The following is a 15,971-nucleotide window of genomic DNA, read 5'->3' on the forward strand; positions in this document are numbered from 1 at the left end:
GTCTGTGTTCAACGCCAACGAGGTTGAATGTTTCTATCGATGATGGGATGGATGTGAATTACAGGTGGTAATAGATTACAGGTGGTAATAGATTACAGGTGGTAATAGATTACTCTGCCTCCAGACACTGCAGCAGCAGGAGTGTAAACTGCTCTACAGTCGTAAAGACATAATAATGTAATAGATTACAGGTGGTAATAGATTACTCTGCTTCCAGACGCTGCAGCAGCAGGAGTGTAAACTGCTCTACAGTCGTAAAGAAGGACAACGAGCTGAGAACAAGAACAAGAACAGATACAAGAACATCCTGCCATGTGAGTACTACTACTATACTGATGGGGGAGGGAGCGGAGCTGGTAGAGGCTGTGGTTAAGTGGAGGATGGGGGGTAAGTTGAAGACCATCCTGGGTGACCCCCAACACCCTCTACACAAAACCCTCTCAGGTCAGAGGAGCAGCCGAAGCAAAAGGCTCATCTCCCTGACCTGCAGAACTGAAAGATTTAAGAGATCATTTGTTCCTGCTGCAATCGTTTTATACAACACTTGTTAAAATGTATTTTTGTGTTCATCTTTTTTGTCATTGTTGTATGAGCTACTGGACTAACGTGAATTTCCCTGCTAGGGATGAATAAAGTATTCTCTATCTATCTACTAGTACTAGTACTACTACTGATACTACTGATACTACTAGTACTGTAACTAGTTACTCAGTGTGTGTGTGTGTGTGTGTGTGTGTGTGTGTGTGTGTGTGTGTGTGTGTGTGTGTGTGTGTGTGTGTGTGTGTGTGTGTGTGTGTGTGTGTGTGTGTGTGTGTGTGTGTGTGTGTGTGTGTGTGTGTGTGTGTGTTTGCAGTCGACCACACGCGCGTCGTCCTGAACGACGGCGACCTCAACGAGCCGGGCTCTGACTACATCAACGCCAACATCATCATGGTCGCTCCCGCCGTCATGGTAACGCACGCCGTCCTCAGGGAATCAAACCCCCGATCCGTTGTGTCCGTGGTGATAATGGGTGTGTTGTTGCTATGTGTCGTTGCCGTGGCAGCCGGAGCCGGAGCCGAAGCCGAGCGCGGTGAAGCTGAGGAAGAGCTACATCGCCACGCAGGGCTGCCTGCAGAACACCGTCAGCGACTTCTGGAGGATGGTGTTCCAGGAGAACTCCAGGGTCATCGTCATGACCACCAAGGAGGTGGAGCGCGGCAAGGTGAGCCACGTAGCCACGGCAACCGACCGGCACGGGAAGCTCTGCTTCAACCATGAACACCATAGATTTATATACCGACTAGAAGCAGCGTTCCCATCAGCTCTACGAGTTTGAAATTTTTGGTGAAAAGGTGATATATCAAAATCCTAATTATAAAACAGGTTGAATTTTACAATATATGGTTCACACACTCCCTGTCCACATATGTACCAAATTTTAGGTTGATAGGTAAAACTACTGAGGCACTATAGAGTTTTTCCAAACAGTGTCCCTTGGCGATGTACAGTGTGCAAAACCTGTCCAAAATTGTCCAATTTGGCTAAAATGCACACTGCAAGATTTTAGTGAGATTTTTTTTTTCCAACAGATAACCTATTGGGGCCAATCACACACTTGATGGGTTTTAGGAACACCAGTTACATAAGTAAAATGCCATTTGAAAATTTAATTAATGGGGATGAATATTTAGTAGTAATAGAACTGCGGAGTTACGTAATACGCCGTGGAATATCTGGTCACGATGGATAAAATCAACCAATGGATTATTTTCGAGCACATGTTCAGCTTTTAAAAAAGGGTAAGCTTGTAATTTTATTCAGTGTTTTAGTGGGTCTATTATTGATTATTGTCCGTATTTTTCGGCACTCGAAAATGACTTCCGGGTTTGTTTGTGTGGAGTGAGCAGGCTGGTTTAAACCTTTAATGGGGTAAAAACTGCATTTTTGTGCTTTGCTTTTGTTTATATGACAGTTTATGATTTTTTGGTGGTGAAAGAAGAGGTGTACAGATGGTACATATATGTTTTAATCACCTTCGTTGTTGACGTGACGTCGCTTGTGGGCTGCCGTAGTCTGATATTGTTTGAGACATTTTCAGTGACTGTGAAAAAACCGTAGCACCTAGAAACTTCATTTTTTTCCTACATGTTGCCGAAGGTGTCCTTAAAAGGTCTGTGGTGGAGTTTTCATTACAGCGTGTATACGTTTCGTTATATTAAGGACGCCGTTCATGTGTTATTGATTTGGGACGCCGGCGTCCCAACCACTAGGGGGCCTGCGTGAACAGGTTAAACATACACTTAGATACTCAGACACACCCACATGCGTCGTACAAGGGTCTGACTGCTGGTCAGACGTTTCTATGTCTATGGTCAGAACCCCCTCACCAAGATGGCCGCCGTGTTGACGTACGCTGAGAAGCAGAAGGCGCCGTCTAGTCAGTATATAGAGTATATCAACGCATGAACACAACACGGCTCAATAACCAATCACAGGACGAGTTCACCTGTAAAAACTGAATTATGGTCTGGATCGTCTCCGAGACCGAAGTTCATGTTTCAGTCCGACTCGGACCGGATCAAACCGGACTGGACCGGACTGAACCGGACTGAACCGAGCTGGTCCGAGTGTGTGACAGTGTGTTGTTGTTGTTGTTGTTGTTGTTGTTGTGTATTTCAGACTGAGTGTGTGACAGTGTGTTGTTGTTGTGTATTTCAGAGTAAGTGTGTGAAGTACTGGCCCGACGTGTCGGCGCTGAAGGAATACGGCGCCATGAGAGTTCGTAACGTCAGAGAGACGGCGGCGCACGACTACATCCTGAGAGAACTGAAGCTGTCCAAAGTCGGACAGGTCAGTGTGTGTGTGTGTGTGTGTCAGTGTGTGTGTGTGTGTGTGTCAGTGTGTGTGTGTGGAAACAGCTTGTAGGGACTACTTCCTCTGGCGGATTAATACACTCAGGCTGTGTCCTAACCCCCCTACTCTCTATCTAGTGACCATGTTGTAGTGGTGTCTGAATGTCTAGTGATTATTAATCTATCCCACTATTCACAGCGAAATGTAGTGAACATCCGATGGTCACTAACCGGGGCAAGATATCCCATCATGCATTGCGGTCACGGATCGCCGCTACCACAGCGGCCCAGAGCGACCGGTGTAGCTACCAAATAAATGCAGTAGTGACCGGTGTAGCTACCAAATAAATGCAGTAGCGACCGGTGTAGCTACCAAATAAATGCAAGTAGCGACCGGCGTAGCTACCAAATAAATGCAAGTAGCGACCGGTGTAGCTATCAAATAAATGCAGTAGTGACCGGTGTAGCTACCAAATAAATGCAAGTAGCGACCGGTGTAGCTACCAAATAAATGAAGTAGCGACCGGTGTAGCTACCAAATAAATGCAGTAGCGACCGGTGTAGCTACCAAATAAATGCAGTAGTGACCGGTGTAGCTACCAAATAAATGCAGTAGCGACCGGTGTAGCTACCAAATAAATGAAGTAGCGACCGGCGTAGCTACCAAATAAATGCAAGTAGCGACCGGCGTAGCTACCAAATAAATGCAGTAGTGACCGGTGTAGCTACCAAATAAATGCAAGTAGTGACCGGTGTAGCTACCAAATAAATGAAGTAGTGACCGGTGTAGCTACCAAATAAATGCAGTAGTGACCGGTGTAGCTACCAAATAAATGCAAGTAGTGACCGGTGTAGCTACCAAATAAATGCAGTAGTGACCGGTGTAGCTACCAAATAAATGCAAGTAGCGACCGGCGTAGCTACCAAATAAATGCAAGTAGCGACCGGTGTAGCTATCAAATAAATGCAGTAGTGACCGGTGTAGCTACCAAATAAATGCAAGTAGCGACCGGCGTAGCTACCAAATAAATGCAAGTAGCGACCGGCGTAGCTACCAAATAAATGCAAGTAGTGACCGGTGTAGCTATCAAATAAATGCAGTAGTGACCGGTGTAGCTACCAAATAAATGAAGTAGTGACCGGTGTAGCTATCAAATAAATGCAGTAGCGACCGGCGTAGCTACCAAATAAATGCAAGTAGCGACCGGCGTAGCTACCAAATAAATGCAAGTAGCGACCGGCGTAGCTACCAAATAAATGCAAGTAGCGACCGGCGTAGCTACCAAATAAATGCAAGTAGCGACCGGCGTAGCTACCAAATAAATGCAAGTAGCGACCGGCGTAGCTATCAAATAAATGCAGTAGTGACCGGTGTAGCTACCAAATAAATGAAGTAGTGACCGGTGTAGCTATCAAATAAATGCAGTAGCGACCGGCGTAGCTACCAAATAAATGCAAGTAGCGACCGGTGTAGCTATCAAATAAATGCAGTAGCGACCGGCGTAGCTACCAAATAAATGCAAGTAGTGACCGGTGTAGCTATCAAATAAATGCAGTAGTGACCGGTGTAGCTACCAAATAAATGCAAGTAGCGACCGGCGTAGCTACCAAATAAATGCAGTAGCGACCGGTGTAGCTACCAAATAAATGCAAGTAGCGACCGGTGTAGCTACCAAATAAATGCAGTAGCGACCGGTGTAGCTACCAAATAAATGCAAGTAGTGACCGGTGTAGCTACCAAATAAATGCAAGTAGCGACCGGTGTAGCTACCAAATAAATGCAAGTAGCGACCGGTGTAGCTACCAAATAAATGCAGTAGTGACCGGTGTAGCTACCAAATAAATGCAAGTAGTGACCGGTGTAGCTACCAAATAAATGCAAGTAGCGACCGGTGTAGCTACCAAATAAATGCAAGTAGCGACCGGTGTAGCTACCAAATAAATGCAGTAGCGACCGGTGTAGCTACCAAATAAATGCAAGTAGCGACCGGTGTAGCTACCAAATAAATGCAGTAGTGACCGGTGTAGCTACCAAATAAATGCAGTAGTGACCGGTGTGGCTACCAAATAAATGCAGTAGCGACCGGTGTAGCTACCAAATAAATTAAGTAGTGACCGGTGTAGCTACCAAATAAATGCAGTAGTGACCGGTGTAGCTACCAAATAAATGGTGTTTTACATTATACGTTAGCATTAAGCTAGCGGACTTTATGCTTAGTTGTGAAACGTTGTTGTGAACGTTGTTTCAAACTATGTGGGTTTGATTGAACATCTTTGATGCTTTACTCCTCTTTTTATGTTGGTACCTATACACCCGTAGGTCTGTGCTACACCGGCCGTTACCATGGTTGTATCCATGGTAACTACACCGGCCATTACATCGCGGTCGAACGTTTTAATTAGGCGACGTAATGCGTCATTAACTGTGCAGTGGAGTAGTGTCCGAATGTTTTTTTATTTGACCAGTGAGTCACTATAGTGAATTCACTAGTGAGTAGGGAGGAGGTTTAGGACACAACACCAGTTACTGTTGTAAGTATTTGAACAGGTTTCTGCTGAGTCAGACTACAACACTGTGTGTGTGTGTGGTTGTGTGTATGTTTCCAGGGCAACATGTGACTGTGTGTGTGTGTGTGTTTCCAGGGCAACACGGAGCGCACCGTGTGGCAGTACCACTTCCGGGCCTGGCCGGACCACGGCGTTCCCACCGATCCCGGCGGCGTCCTGGACTTCCTGGAGGAGGTGAACCTGAAGCAGGAGAGCATCCTGGAGGCGGGGCCTATCGCCGTGCACTGCAGGTAGCTACACACACACAGATACACACACACTAACACACACAGAGCATCCTGGAGGCGGGGCCTATCGCCGTGCACTGCAGGTAACTACACAATACACACACACACACACACTAACACACAGACACACAGAGCATCCTGGAGGCGGGGCCTATCGCCGTGCACTGCAGGTAGCTACACAATACACACACACACACACACTAACACACAGAGCATCCTGGAGGCGGGGCCTATCGCCGTGCACTGCAGGTAGATACACACACACAGATACACACACACTAACACACACAGACACACAGAGCATCCTGGAGGCGGGGCCTATCGCCGTGCACTGCAGGTAGCTACACACACACACAGACACACAGAGCATCCTGGAGGCGGGGCCTATCGCCGTGCACTGCAGGTAACACAATACACACACACACAGACACACTCTGACAGCAACATGAACTCTGTTTCTGCAGCGCCGGGATCGGACGGACGGGAACGTTCATAGTGATCGACATCCTGATCGACGTGATCCGAGAAAAAGGTGACACACACACACACACACACACACACACACACACACACACACACACACACACACACACACACACACACACACACACACACACACACACACACACACACACACACTTCATTAGACCTGTGGAGGTAAAAGCAGCTCGATCAAAGATCTGAATCTGAAAAGATAAAAGATGAAACTGAAAGAAAACGGATCAAATATCAAAACATGAAAAATGAAAATAAACGATTCATTAAAAGAAGTTCCAGACTTGATCATAATTATATTTAACATTTATTTTTATTTTAATTATGTTGATGTGTTTTTCAAAATTCAAGATCAAAACTTTAAATTTCAGTTTCAAATTTGGAGTTCAGGTCGTTGTCATAGTAACTAGAAGAGTCGAGCTGCTGTTGTTGACGTTGTGTGTGTGTGTGTGTGTGTGTGTGTCTGTTGTGTGTGTGTTGTGTGTGTGTGTGTGTGTGTGTGTGTGTGTGTGTGCGTGTGTGTGTGTGCGTGTGTGTGTGTGTGTGTGTGTGTGTGTTGTGTGTGTTGCATTGCGTTGCCGCGGCGACGTGCAGGCGTGGACTGTGACATCGACGTTCCGAAGACGATCCAGATGGTCCGGTCCCAGCGCTCCGGGATGGTGCAGACGGAGGCTCAGTACCGGTTCATCTACATGGCCGTGCAGCACTACATCGAGACGCTGCAGCGCCGCATCGAGGAGGAGCAGGTAACCACGCCAACCACCACGACAACCACGGCTCTCCTCCCTGCAGCCTATGGGAGGACGTTTAGGGTGAAAACACTGAAAACGTGCACATACACATTGACAATGTGCACATACACATTGACAATGTGCACACACATTGAAATACTTGCACATACATTGACATGATGTGCAGACACGCACTGAAAATGTCCACACCCTACTTCTCACACAGCGGGAAATTATTCAATTCAATTCAACTTTATTTATAAAGCGCATTTCATGCACAAAGCAGACTCAATGTGCTTCACAACAGGTTAAAACATAGTTATATAGAAATCAATTAGAAATCAAATAGAAAACAAGAAGAGTGCAAGTGCAAGTAAACAATCATATGTCATCTTCAGCACATACACACTTAGACTCACACATGCGCACACACATACACACACACACAGTTCAGCAGAATGCTGTTGAGAAAAGATATGTTTTTAATCTGTTTTTAAAGATGGCTACTGACGTGGCATGTCTAACTGTGTCAGGCAAGGTGCTCCATTTCCGTGGCTCATATATATAGGCTACTTGTGTGTGTGTGTGCACATCATGTCAATGTATGTGCAAGTATTTCAATGTGTGCACATTGTCAATGTGTGTGTGAACATTTACAGTGTGTATGTATTTCAGTGTGTATGTGCATGTATTTCAGTGTTTCCCCCTAATCAGCCTGTTGTTCTCACTCCGTCTCTCTGTCTCCGTCTCCGTGTCTGTGCAGAAGAGTAAGATCAAAGGTCGTGAGTACACCAACATCAAGTACTCGATGTCGGACCTGAGCGGCGGCGAGCAGAGCCCGCTGCCGCCGTGCACGCCGCTGCCCACGCTGCCGTCGCTGCCGTCGCTGCCGCCGCTGCCCACGCCCACCTGCACAGAGTGAGTCACTTCCTGTTACACACCGATGGTCATTATCGTCAGGGTAACCGCAGGGTCTTGAATAGTAGTAAAAGGTGAAAATGAAGACCCTTAAAAAGTATTAAAAAGTATTTTCATGACTTTATAAAGTCTTACATTCTGAAGGTATTTTTTCTGAATTAGCTTCTGAAAGAGTTTGAGTCCTAAAAAACATTGTAAAAGTGTGTGAATTTATTCATTTTATTAAAAACCAAAGATGAGCCGGTACATAAAGAAGAAAAGAAGATTGTTGTTTTTGTTTTTTGAGAGTGGAGCAATGTGTTTTTTTATTTTTTATATAAACTTTGCCTTTGATTTCTTATCTCAGCCTATGTTGAATTCTGTTGTATCATGATACAACAGTATCTATACTATAGACCACTATGAATAGTGGTCTATAGTCTTTATCACAAACTAGAACTGTTGAGTTAAAAGTGTCACTGATGTAAATGGTTACAGCTTGAAGTGGCGGTGAGGTGTTGGAAAGTATTGAGAAGGTCTTAGAATTAACTTCAAGATTCCTGTATACACCCTGATCGTGTGTGTGTGTGTGTGTGTGTGTAGGATGAGGGACGACAGCTCCAGAGTTTATGAGAACGTTGGTCTGATGCAGCAGCAGAAAAGCTTCAGATGAGACTCGACGACCTCGTCGCTCCATCAGCTCCAGGTAAACACACAACTGTAACCATGGCAACGCACATAGAAATAGAAATATACATTTAAGAAAGAAAGAAAGTTCTGGTTTGGTTTAAAGAGCAACTGAACGGCGCCGTTAGAGTCCAACAGCATCAACAACGTCTCAGCCAATAGGAAGATTAGATTGTAATAGCTGGTTTCAACCCATAGAGGGCAGCAACTCAACACAATACACTCAACACAATACACCACAATACACTCAACACAATACACCAAACTCAACCAAACTGAACCAAAGTGAAATATTTTGATTAAAATGTTACGAGTTGGACCAGAATCAATCGACAACACGACTTCATAGATAAATATATTTGTTTTAGTGTTTTAGTTTCTGTTTAAACAGCTGAACAGGAAGTAGAAACTAGAAAAAGATAGCATTTCCTGCAGAAAATGCGTGTGAATGCTGAAAGCAGCTGAACGCTGTTGCTGAAGCAATGCTGAATGAGCTGAAGAAACTGCCAAAGCAATGTTTGAAAAGGCTAATGCTAAAGCTGAAACATGTAACTTGTAGTGTGAGATGAATGCCTTTTTAAAGGTAAAAAGCAGTAGAAATGCTAAAGGGAGAAGAAAACATTGAAATTCTGCATGTTTAAATGTAATGGTTAAATAGTTGAAATCTGCAGCTAACCTGACAGGAAGGACAACTGATGAACCAGCACTAACATAGCCGAAGCAATGGCTGAGAATAAATTAAAAAGTAGAAGATGTGAGACTTTGTAAGAAATGGCTGGAAATTACTTGAATTGTCAAAGAAGAGTTTGAAAAATTCCTGAATTAGGAAAAAAGTTAATACCTACTGAAATACATTGTAAACTGACAGCAGAAGAACATTGTTGAAGAATATAGATCATCAGCAGGTTTAATGGTGTGAAATGGTTGAGAAGAGCCTCAGTAGTTTAGGATACGTGTAAAACAATGTGTTCAACATGACCAAAATGGGGAAATGTGTATTTTTCTCTTTCTGTAGCTAAAGAACAAATTTAACATCAACTTATGTTCTTGTAAATCTGCTGACGGAGTCTGTAGCAATGCTACAATGGTTCGAAGAAAGAAGAAAAAGAGAGGGGGATGATGGATAGAAAGAGGTAGACAGATAGAGATAGAGAGGGAAAGAAAGAAAGAAAGAAAGAAAGAAAGAAAGAAAGAAAGAAAGAAAGAAAGAAAGAAAGAAGTTAAAATACAGATGAAGGGGTAGAAGAAAGAAAGAAGAAAAAGAGAGAAAAAAGAGACGGAGGGTTTGAAAGAAAGACATAGATAGATAGATAGATAGATAGATAGATAGATAGATAGATAGATAGATAGATAGATAGATAGATAGATAGATAGATACTGTTGAATAATATCAAACAAAAGAAAACAAAGAAAGAAGGAAGGAAGTACAAAGACAGAGAAAGGGGGTAGAAATCAAGAAAGAAAGTAAAAAGACAGAAATAGGGTAGAAGAAAGAAGAAAAAGAGAGAGGGGGGATGATAAATAGAAAGAGGTAGATAGATAGAGATAGATAGGGAAAGAAAGAAAGAAAGAAAGAAAGAAAGAAAGAAAGAAAGAAAGAAAGAAAGAAAGAAGTTAAAATACAGATGAAGGGGTAGAAGAAAGAAAGAAGAAAAAGAGAGAAAAAAGAGACGGAGGGTTTGAAAGAAAGACATAGATAGATAGATAGATAGATAGATAGATACTGTTGAATAATATCAAACAAAACAAAACAAAGAAAGAAGGAAGGAAGTACAAAGACAGAGAAAGGGGGTAGAAATCAAGAAAGAAAGTAAAAAGACAGAAATAGGGTAGAAGAAAGAAGAAAAAGAGAGAGGGGGGATGATAAATAGAAAGAGGTAGATAGATAGAGATAGATAGGGAAAGAAAGAAAGACAGAAAGAAAGAAAGAAAGAAAGAAAGAAAGAAAGAAAGAAAGAAAGAAATAAGATAGATAGATAGATAGATAGATAGATAGATAGATAGATAGATAGATAGATAGATAGATAGATAGATAGATAGATAGATAGATAGATAGATAGATAGATAGATAGATAGATGTACTATATACATGTACTATATACTATACCACCTGTACTAGTTATAGAGGTAGAAAGGTTAAACGTCAGGTCATGAAGAAGCTCCAAATCCTGACATCTCCATTACGAGAACAAACTGAAATTCATGAGAAAAAGATAAATTGTTGGAGATGTTTACATCAAAAGTATAAAATCATTGAGAGGCTGATGAATGTGTGTGTGTGTGTGTGTGTGTGTGTGTGTGTGTGTGTGTGTGTGTGTGTGTGTGTGTGTGTGTGTGTGTGTGTGTGTGTGTGTGTGTGTGTGTGTGTGTGTGTGTGTGTGTGTGTGTGTGTGTGTGTGTGTGTGTGTGTGTGTGTGTGTGTGCATTGGACTTAGAAAGTAAAATAGATAAGCACCACACAGAGCAGTGAGATTTGAGCTCGGTGCAGCTCCCGAACAACAGCCCATAAAAAGAGAACCGTACCTCTTATCAGAGTGTGGTAGAGACTGGCTGGTTCAAAAGACCTTCCTGAGCGTGGTGATGTGCATTAAATGTTTGTAGGGCAAAAACTTTTCTCACAGTCGCAAGTTAGATAAGGAGGTCATTTCTGCTTTTCTCAAAAAAATCAGCGCCTACTTTTGAATGGGAGTCAATGAGAGGAAGAGAGGGAACTGGCCACACTCAGAGGCTCCGAGTTTAAATTGTGTAAGTCTCTCTGGTTTTTTGAGCACATGAAGAGATCGAGGATGAGCGTGTCTACAAACGTGGCGGAAATTATGTGTGTAGAGTGTAATCTGTGGCCGTGCTGACAGGATAGAGAGAAAAATGTGAGAGGATTTTTAGACCCTCTGTCACTCTAGCTGATGATGTCACCCACTCTAACCCTGAACATTCCGTGCCATTGACTCCCATGTTAAACTTGAATTTTGTCAGAAATTCTAATGATTTTAAAACTGCCAAATATCTGAAACTGTTGAAGATATCAATAAGCTGAGAAATGGCTGAATAGTTTAAAGGTTTGTGAACAGTTTAAAAGTTGAATGAAGTCTGTAGCTGAAAGTATGCTGAAGCTATTAGAGGCTGAATGAAGCAGAAGATTTGAAGAGTTTCAATTCATTTCCTATGAGAAAAAAATTGCAGAAAAAGTTAAATATTTAAAAAAGTATAAATAGTTGAAAAGAGAAAAATAATAGCAGGATTGTCCAGAAAAAGCTGCACATTTTGATATATGAATTGTTGAAATAGCACAAAGTATGAAGGAGCTGAAAACTGCAGAAAAAGAGCGGAAGACCTTGAATAATAAGTTTAAAGATTTGAATAACAATAGTGTGAATGCCTTCAGCATTCCTTCAGCCTTCAGCCTTCAGCATTCACCATTCACACTAATAACAGGTTCATTACAAGTTATAACAACAAACATGTGACAAAGTCCAGGAGGAAAAAAAAAACACCGACGTCGCATTGATTCATTCACTGATTCATTCATTCATTCATTCATTCATTCATTCATTCATTCATTCATTCATTCATTCATGTGACAGTTGAACTTGTTGTTTCTCCTTCAGGTTCCAGCTCCTCGACGCCTGAGACTCGACCGCAACCACCTGGAACAATGTGGAATCAACAACAACAAACAACAACAAACAACAACAACAACAAACAACAACAACAACACAGAGAGAGAGAGAACAGACTCTGTCCTCACTCGCCCACATGAACATGAGACATCTGAGACATTTAACCCTCAAGTAGAAATCTGAACCACTGTGATCTTCATCATCTTCATCTTCATCTTCATCATCCTCATCATCATCCTCATCCTCATCAGAGCCTGTGAGAAGCTCCCACTGCGCCACCGGCCGCCTGCAGCAGCGTCTCCTCTGAGGAATCGAACCGTCGATCATCTCTCGTTTTTCTACTTATTTTTTTTGTTATTAACCAAAGGAGTTTTTTTTTTTTTTTTTTTTTTTTTTGTGTAAAATTGTCGTGTCGATCGAGTGGAGGAGTTTTTTTTCTGAACGAGGCCGGTGCCAAAACCACAAATAATTTCACCCAGCGTCTCCATGGAGACGAGACCAGCGTCTCCATGGAGACGAGACCTTAACGTTGGACAGAAACTAAACGACGTCTCTAAGGAGGAAGTTCATTAATCCACTGACTTCTACATTAATTCCTGTTGTTTGTTTTTGTTTTTGTGCCTCAGCTGAAGAGAAATGAAACTTCAGAGTCAATTAACTTTTTTTATTGTTATTATTATTGTTGTTATTATTATTTTCTACTTCTCGTGGGTTTATGTTGTTAATCACATTCCTTAACGACTCGTTCAGCCTTTCACCTGGTGGAGTTATTCATCTATTCATTTATTCATCTATTGATCATCTATAATCATCAGTTCACAGCTGCACTTCTCCGCCATCGCCACGGTGACGACCTGATGATGTTGCCATCGCCACGGTGACGACCTGATGACGTCGCCGCCGGCTGCCAAAAGAATCAGAAAGAAAACTTTGTTTTTTTAAGTTTTTATTACTTTTTTCGTTCTGTCTCGTTCTTTTTAAAAACAAATGCCTTTCGTTACCGTCGGCGACGGCGACGCCACACGTACTTAAGTTGCAGAGTCACAAACGAAAAGCAATCGCACACGTTCAGCTTAGATACGGTCGCTTAGATACGGTCGCTTAGATACCGTCGCTGTCGTGGTTGTTGGTCGTCGGCCGTAGTTCACACACACACACACACACACACACACACACACACACACACACACAGGTTTAAATAGGAGAATATTTTCTGTTCATGTTAATCAAACTCTTTAAAGGAGCAGTGCAACAGTTTCATAGGAACGACGCTCATCATCGACTTCTTGCACAGACTCAGACTCAGATGAAAGATGAAAGATGGCCGCCGCCGCCGCCACATGAAGCTAAATATGAAGCCAGCAGCTGATTAGCTTAGCATTAAGACTAGAGCAGCTGGTTAGCTTAGCATTAAGACTAGAGCAGCTGGTTAGCTTAGCATTAAGACTAGCGCAGGTGTTGTTGTGTTAACACTGTCCAGTCCGGAAGCCTAACACGAAGCTACACCCGTTAGCTTAGCATAACGAAGCACAAAGATTGGGTGCAGGTGTGAACAGTTAGCCTTTAGCCGTTAGCATCGTTTTGTCCTTTAAATCTCAGAGATTCCTGCGTCGCTTCATGTCGCGGTGATGACGCTAGGCTAAGTGTTTTCTCCTGCGGAGCTAAGCTAAGCTAATCGCTAGCGTACAAATCTGAGGGCGGCGGCGAGCTGCAAGAAAGAAAGAAAACAAACGCGTGCGTTCGTTCCCCGAGACGTCGACTCTTCTTTAAAACTGAATCTTCTCAATCAGCTGCAGTATTTAGGAAAGTTTAAATGTTTTCTACTCACTCGCTCGCTAACTCGCCAGCTAGCTCATTTCAAACACGTGGCCTAAGTATTTTCATTTCTCGAGCCTTTTCCGAGCTTCTGCACATTTTTGCTTTTTACCGCCACTCGCCTTGAGAAACCGCGTCTCGTGATTGAAGCTACTTTACCGGCGCCGACTCAACGCCAACGACTCAGCGCCAACGACTCAGCGCCAACGACTCAGCGCCTCCGAACCGACAGGAAGAAGAAGAATCTTCTGTTTGTTCTCAACCGCCACTGATCCGAGATCTTGTGTAACGTTTTAAAAATCATGAAATCAGTGTTTTTCGGTCGTCGGGGGCAACGGTGGGAGTTGTCGGGGGCGACGGCGTGTTTCCTGAAGCTCCGCCCCCTCCAGCTGAACGCCATCTGAAGAGTTCGTACTGTCTCATGTTCAGTTATTGTGCTGTTTATGTCCTGTGGCGTGTGATTGATCTGTTGATTGGTGTGTGTGTGTGTGTGTGTGTGTGTGTGTGTGTGTGTGTGTGTGTGTGTGTGTGTGTGTGTGTGTGTGTGTGTGTGTGTGTGTGTGTGTGTGTGTGTGTGTGTGTGTGGCTGCCGATCGGCCATCAGATCTTGAACGCTTGCGCTTGTTTCTGTTTTTTTGTTGTTGTTTTTCTGGCAGATGATAAACCTGCTTTTCCATGTATCATGTCAGCAGTCTAGATGCATAGTCGTGCCTTCTATGCATACGCCTCTGTGTATGTGATAGGTATTAAAAAGACAAAACAGTGCTCTTTAGTTTCCTCCGCCATTCAAGAACCTGTAACACTTAAATGTGAATTCTTTCATCTTGAACATCCTGAACAAAAGAAAAGGAAACACGGTGATCGCAATGCAAACAAACTATATTTTTTAACATGTATATTGTACATGAGTACCAGGTAGAGGAGAATGTACTTACTAAAAAAAACAAACATATCTACTTGCCAATAAGATATACTGTATGTATATTCCTACAGCTTTCTCTCTGACACAGGGAGCGACCTCACAGCTTCAGAGGTTTTATTGTATGACTTTCAATGCAGTTAACCATGTTAACTTCCTCAATAACAATAAACGGCTAGCTCATGCCTCATTACGACGCCGTGTCTGTGTGGTGCCTCCCAGGAAACAACGAAACCTTTTCACCAAACTGGTTCCAAACAAACACCGACTGAGCTGATCCACAGCAAAGAACACATTTTATTTTTTTATTTTATTTAACCAGCCAAAAATCATTAAAGGGATAGTTCAACATTTTGGCAAATTGTCCCATTGCCATAATCCCTATAGTCATAGTAGGTTTGTTACCATTAATTGTCGGTGCAAGCTATTTTTAGAACGGTGGAGCAGAGCCGTGAGCTGCTCAGAGCTACGCTACGGAGGCTCATTATGGGATTTCTTGGTTTCCCTCATCATCAAACTCATCAAATACACAATCCAACAACTCCACAACGCTCTGGTGGACAAGTTGTGAGCTGCACATTCACCACGCTATGAGATAATAACACAACGTTACCACACAGAGTTGTTTTAGAGGGAAATTCATGCAAAACCACTGATGCACGTTTTTCATCATCAGTCTCTGTATTTCCCTCTAAAACAACTCTGTGTGGTAACGTTGTGTTATTATCTCATAGCGTGGTGAATGTGCAGCTCACAACTTGTCCACCAGAGCGTTGTGGAGTTCTGGGATTTTGTAATTGATGAGTTTGATGAGGGAAACCAAGAAATTCCTTTAGCCTCCGTAGCGTAGCTCTGAGCAGCTCACGGCTCTGCTCCTCCGTTCTAAAAATAGCTTGCACCGACAATTAAAGGTAACGAACCTACTGCTATGACTATAGGGATTATGGCAATGGGCCAATTTTCCAAAATGTTGAACTATCCCTTTAAGAACAAGTTCTTATTTGCAGTGACGGCCTGACAAAAAGCTCCAGCTTCTTGAAGAGAAGGGGAGAGAGGGCTGTGAAAAAAGTTGCATCGACTAAAAAGAGAAATATTTGTGTTTCCTGCCTCTGGATTGACGTAGGTTTGTAAAGATGTTACAATTGGACATGTTCTGGGATGTTATGGACTCTGTTTTTATA

The 15,971-nt window shown here is 42.9% G+C and overlaps 1 protein-coding gene across 1 annotated transcript in view; it reads left to right on the forward strand.

The window, feature by feature from the left end:
- ptpn11a (protein tyrosine phosphatase non-receptor type 11a) overlaps positions 1–14,969 on the forward strand; it is a 28,593-nt gene extending 13,624 nt beyond the window's left edge. The window contains exons 7-16 of the mRNA XM_083983368.1: positions 218–314; positions 854–951; positions 1,046–1,204; positions 2,701–2,832; positions 5,478–5,632; positions 6,094–6,161; positions 6,719–6,870; positions 7,619–7,773; positions 8,356–8,458; positions 12,045–14,969. Coding sequence (XP_083839494.1) covers positions 218–314; positions 854–951; positions 1,046–1,204; positions 2,701–2,832; positions 5,478–5,632; positions 6,094–6,161; positions 6,719–6,870; positions 7,619–7,773; positions 8,356–8,425 — 1,086 coding nt within the window. The 3' untranslated portion in view covers positions 8,426–8,458; positions 12,045–14,969. The remainder of the gene's footprint in view (positions 1–217; positions 315–853; positions 952–1,045; positions 1,205–2,700; positions 2,833–5,477; positions 5,633–6,093; positions 6,162–6,718; positions 6,871–7,618; positions 7,774–8,355; positions 8,459–12,044) is intronic.
- Positions 14,970–15,971: the final 1,002 nt, after the last annotated feature.

The sequence above is a fragment of the Trachurus trachurus genome (genome assembly GCF_905171665.1).
Source record: "Trachurus trachurus genome assembly, chromosome: 12".
In the NCBI taxonomy this organism is placed as follows: Eukaryota; Metazoa; Chordata; class Actinopteri; order Carangiformes; family Carangidae; genus Trachurus; species Trachurus trachurus.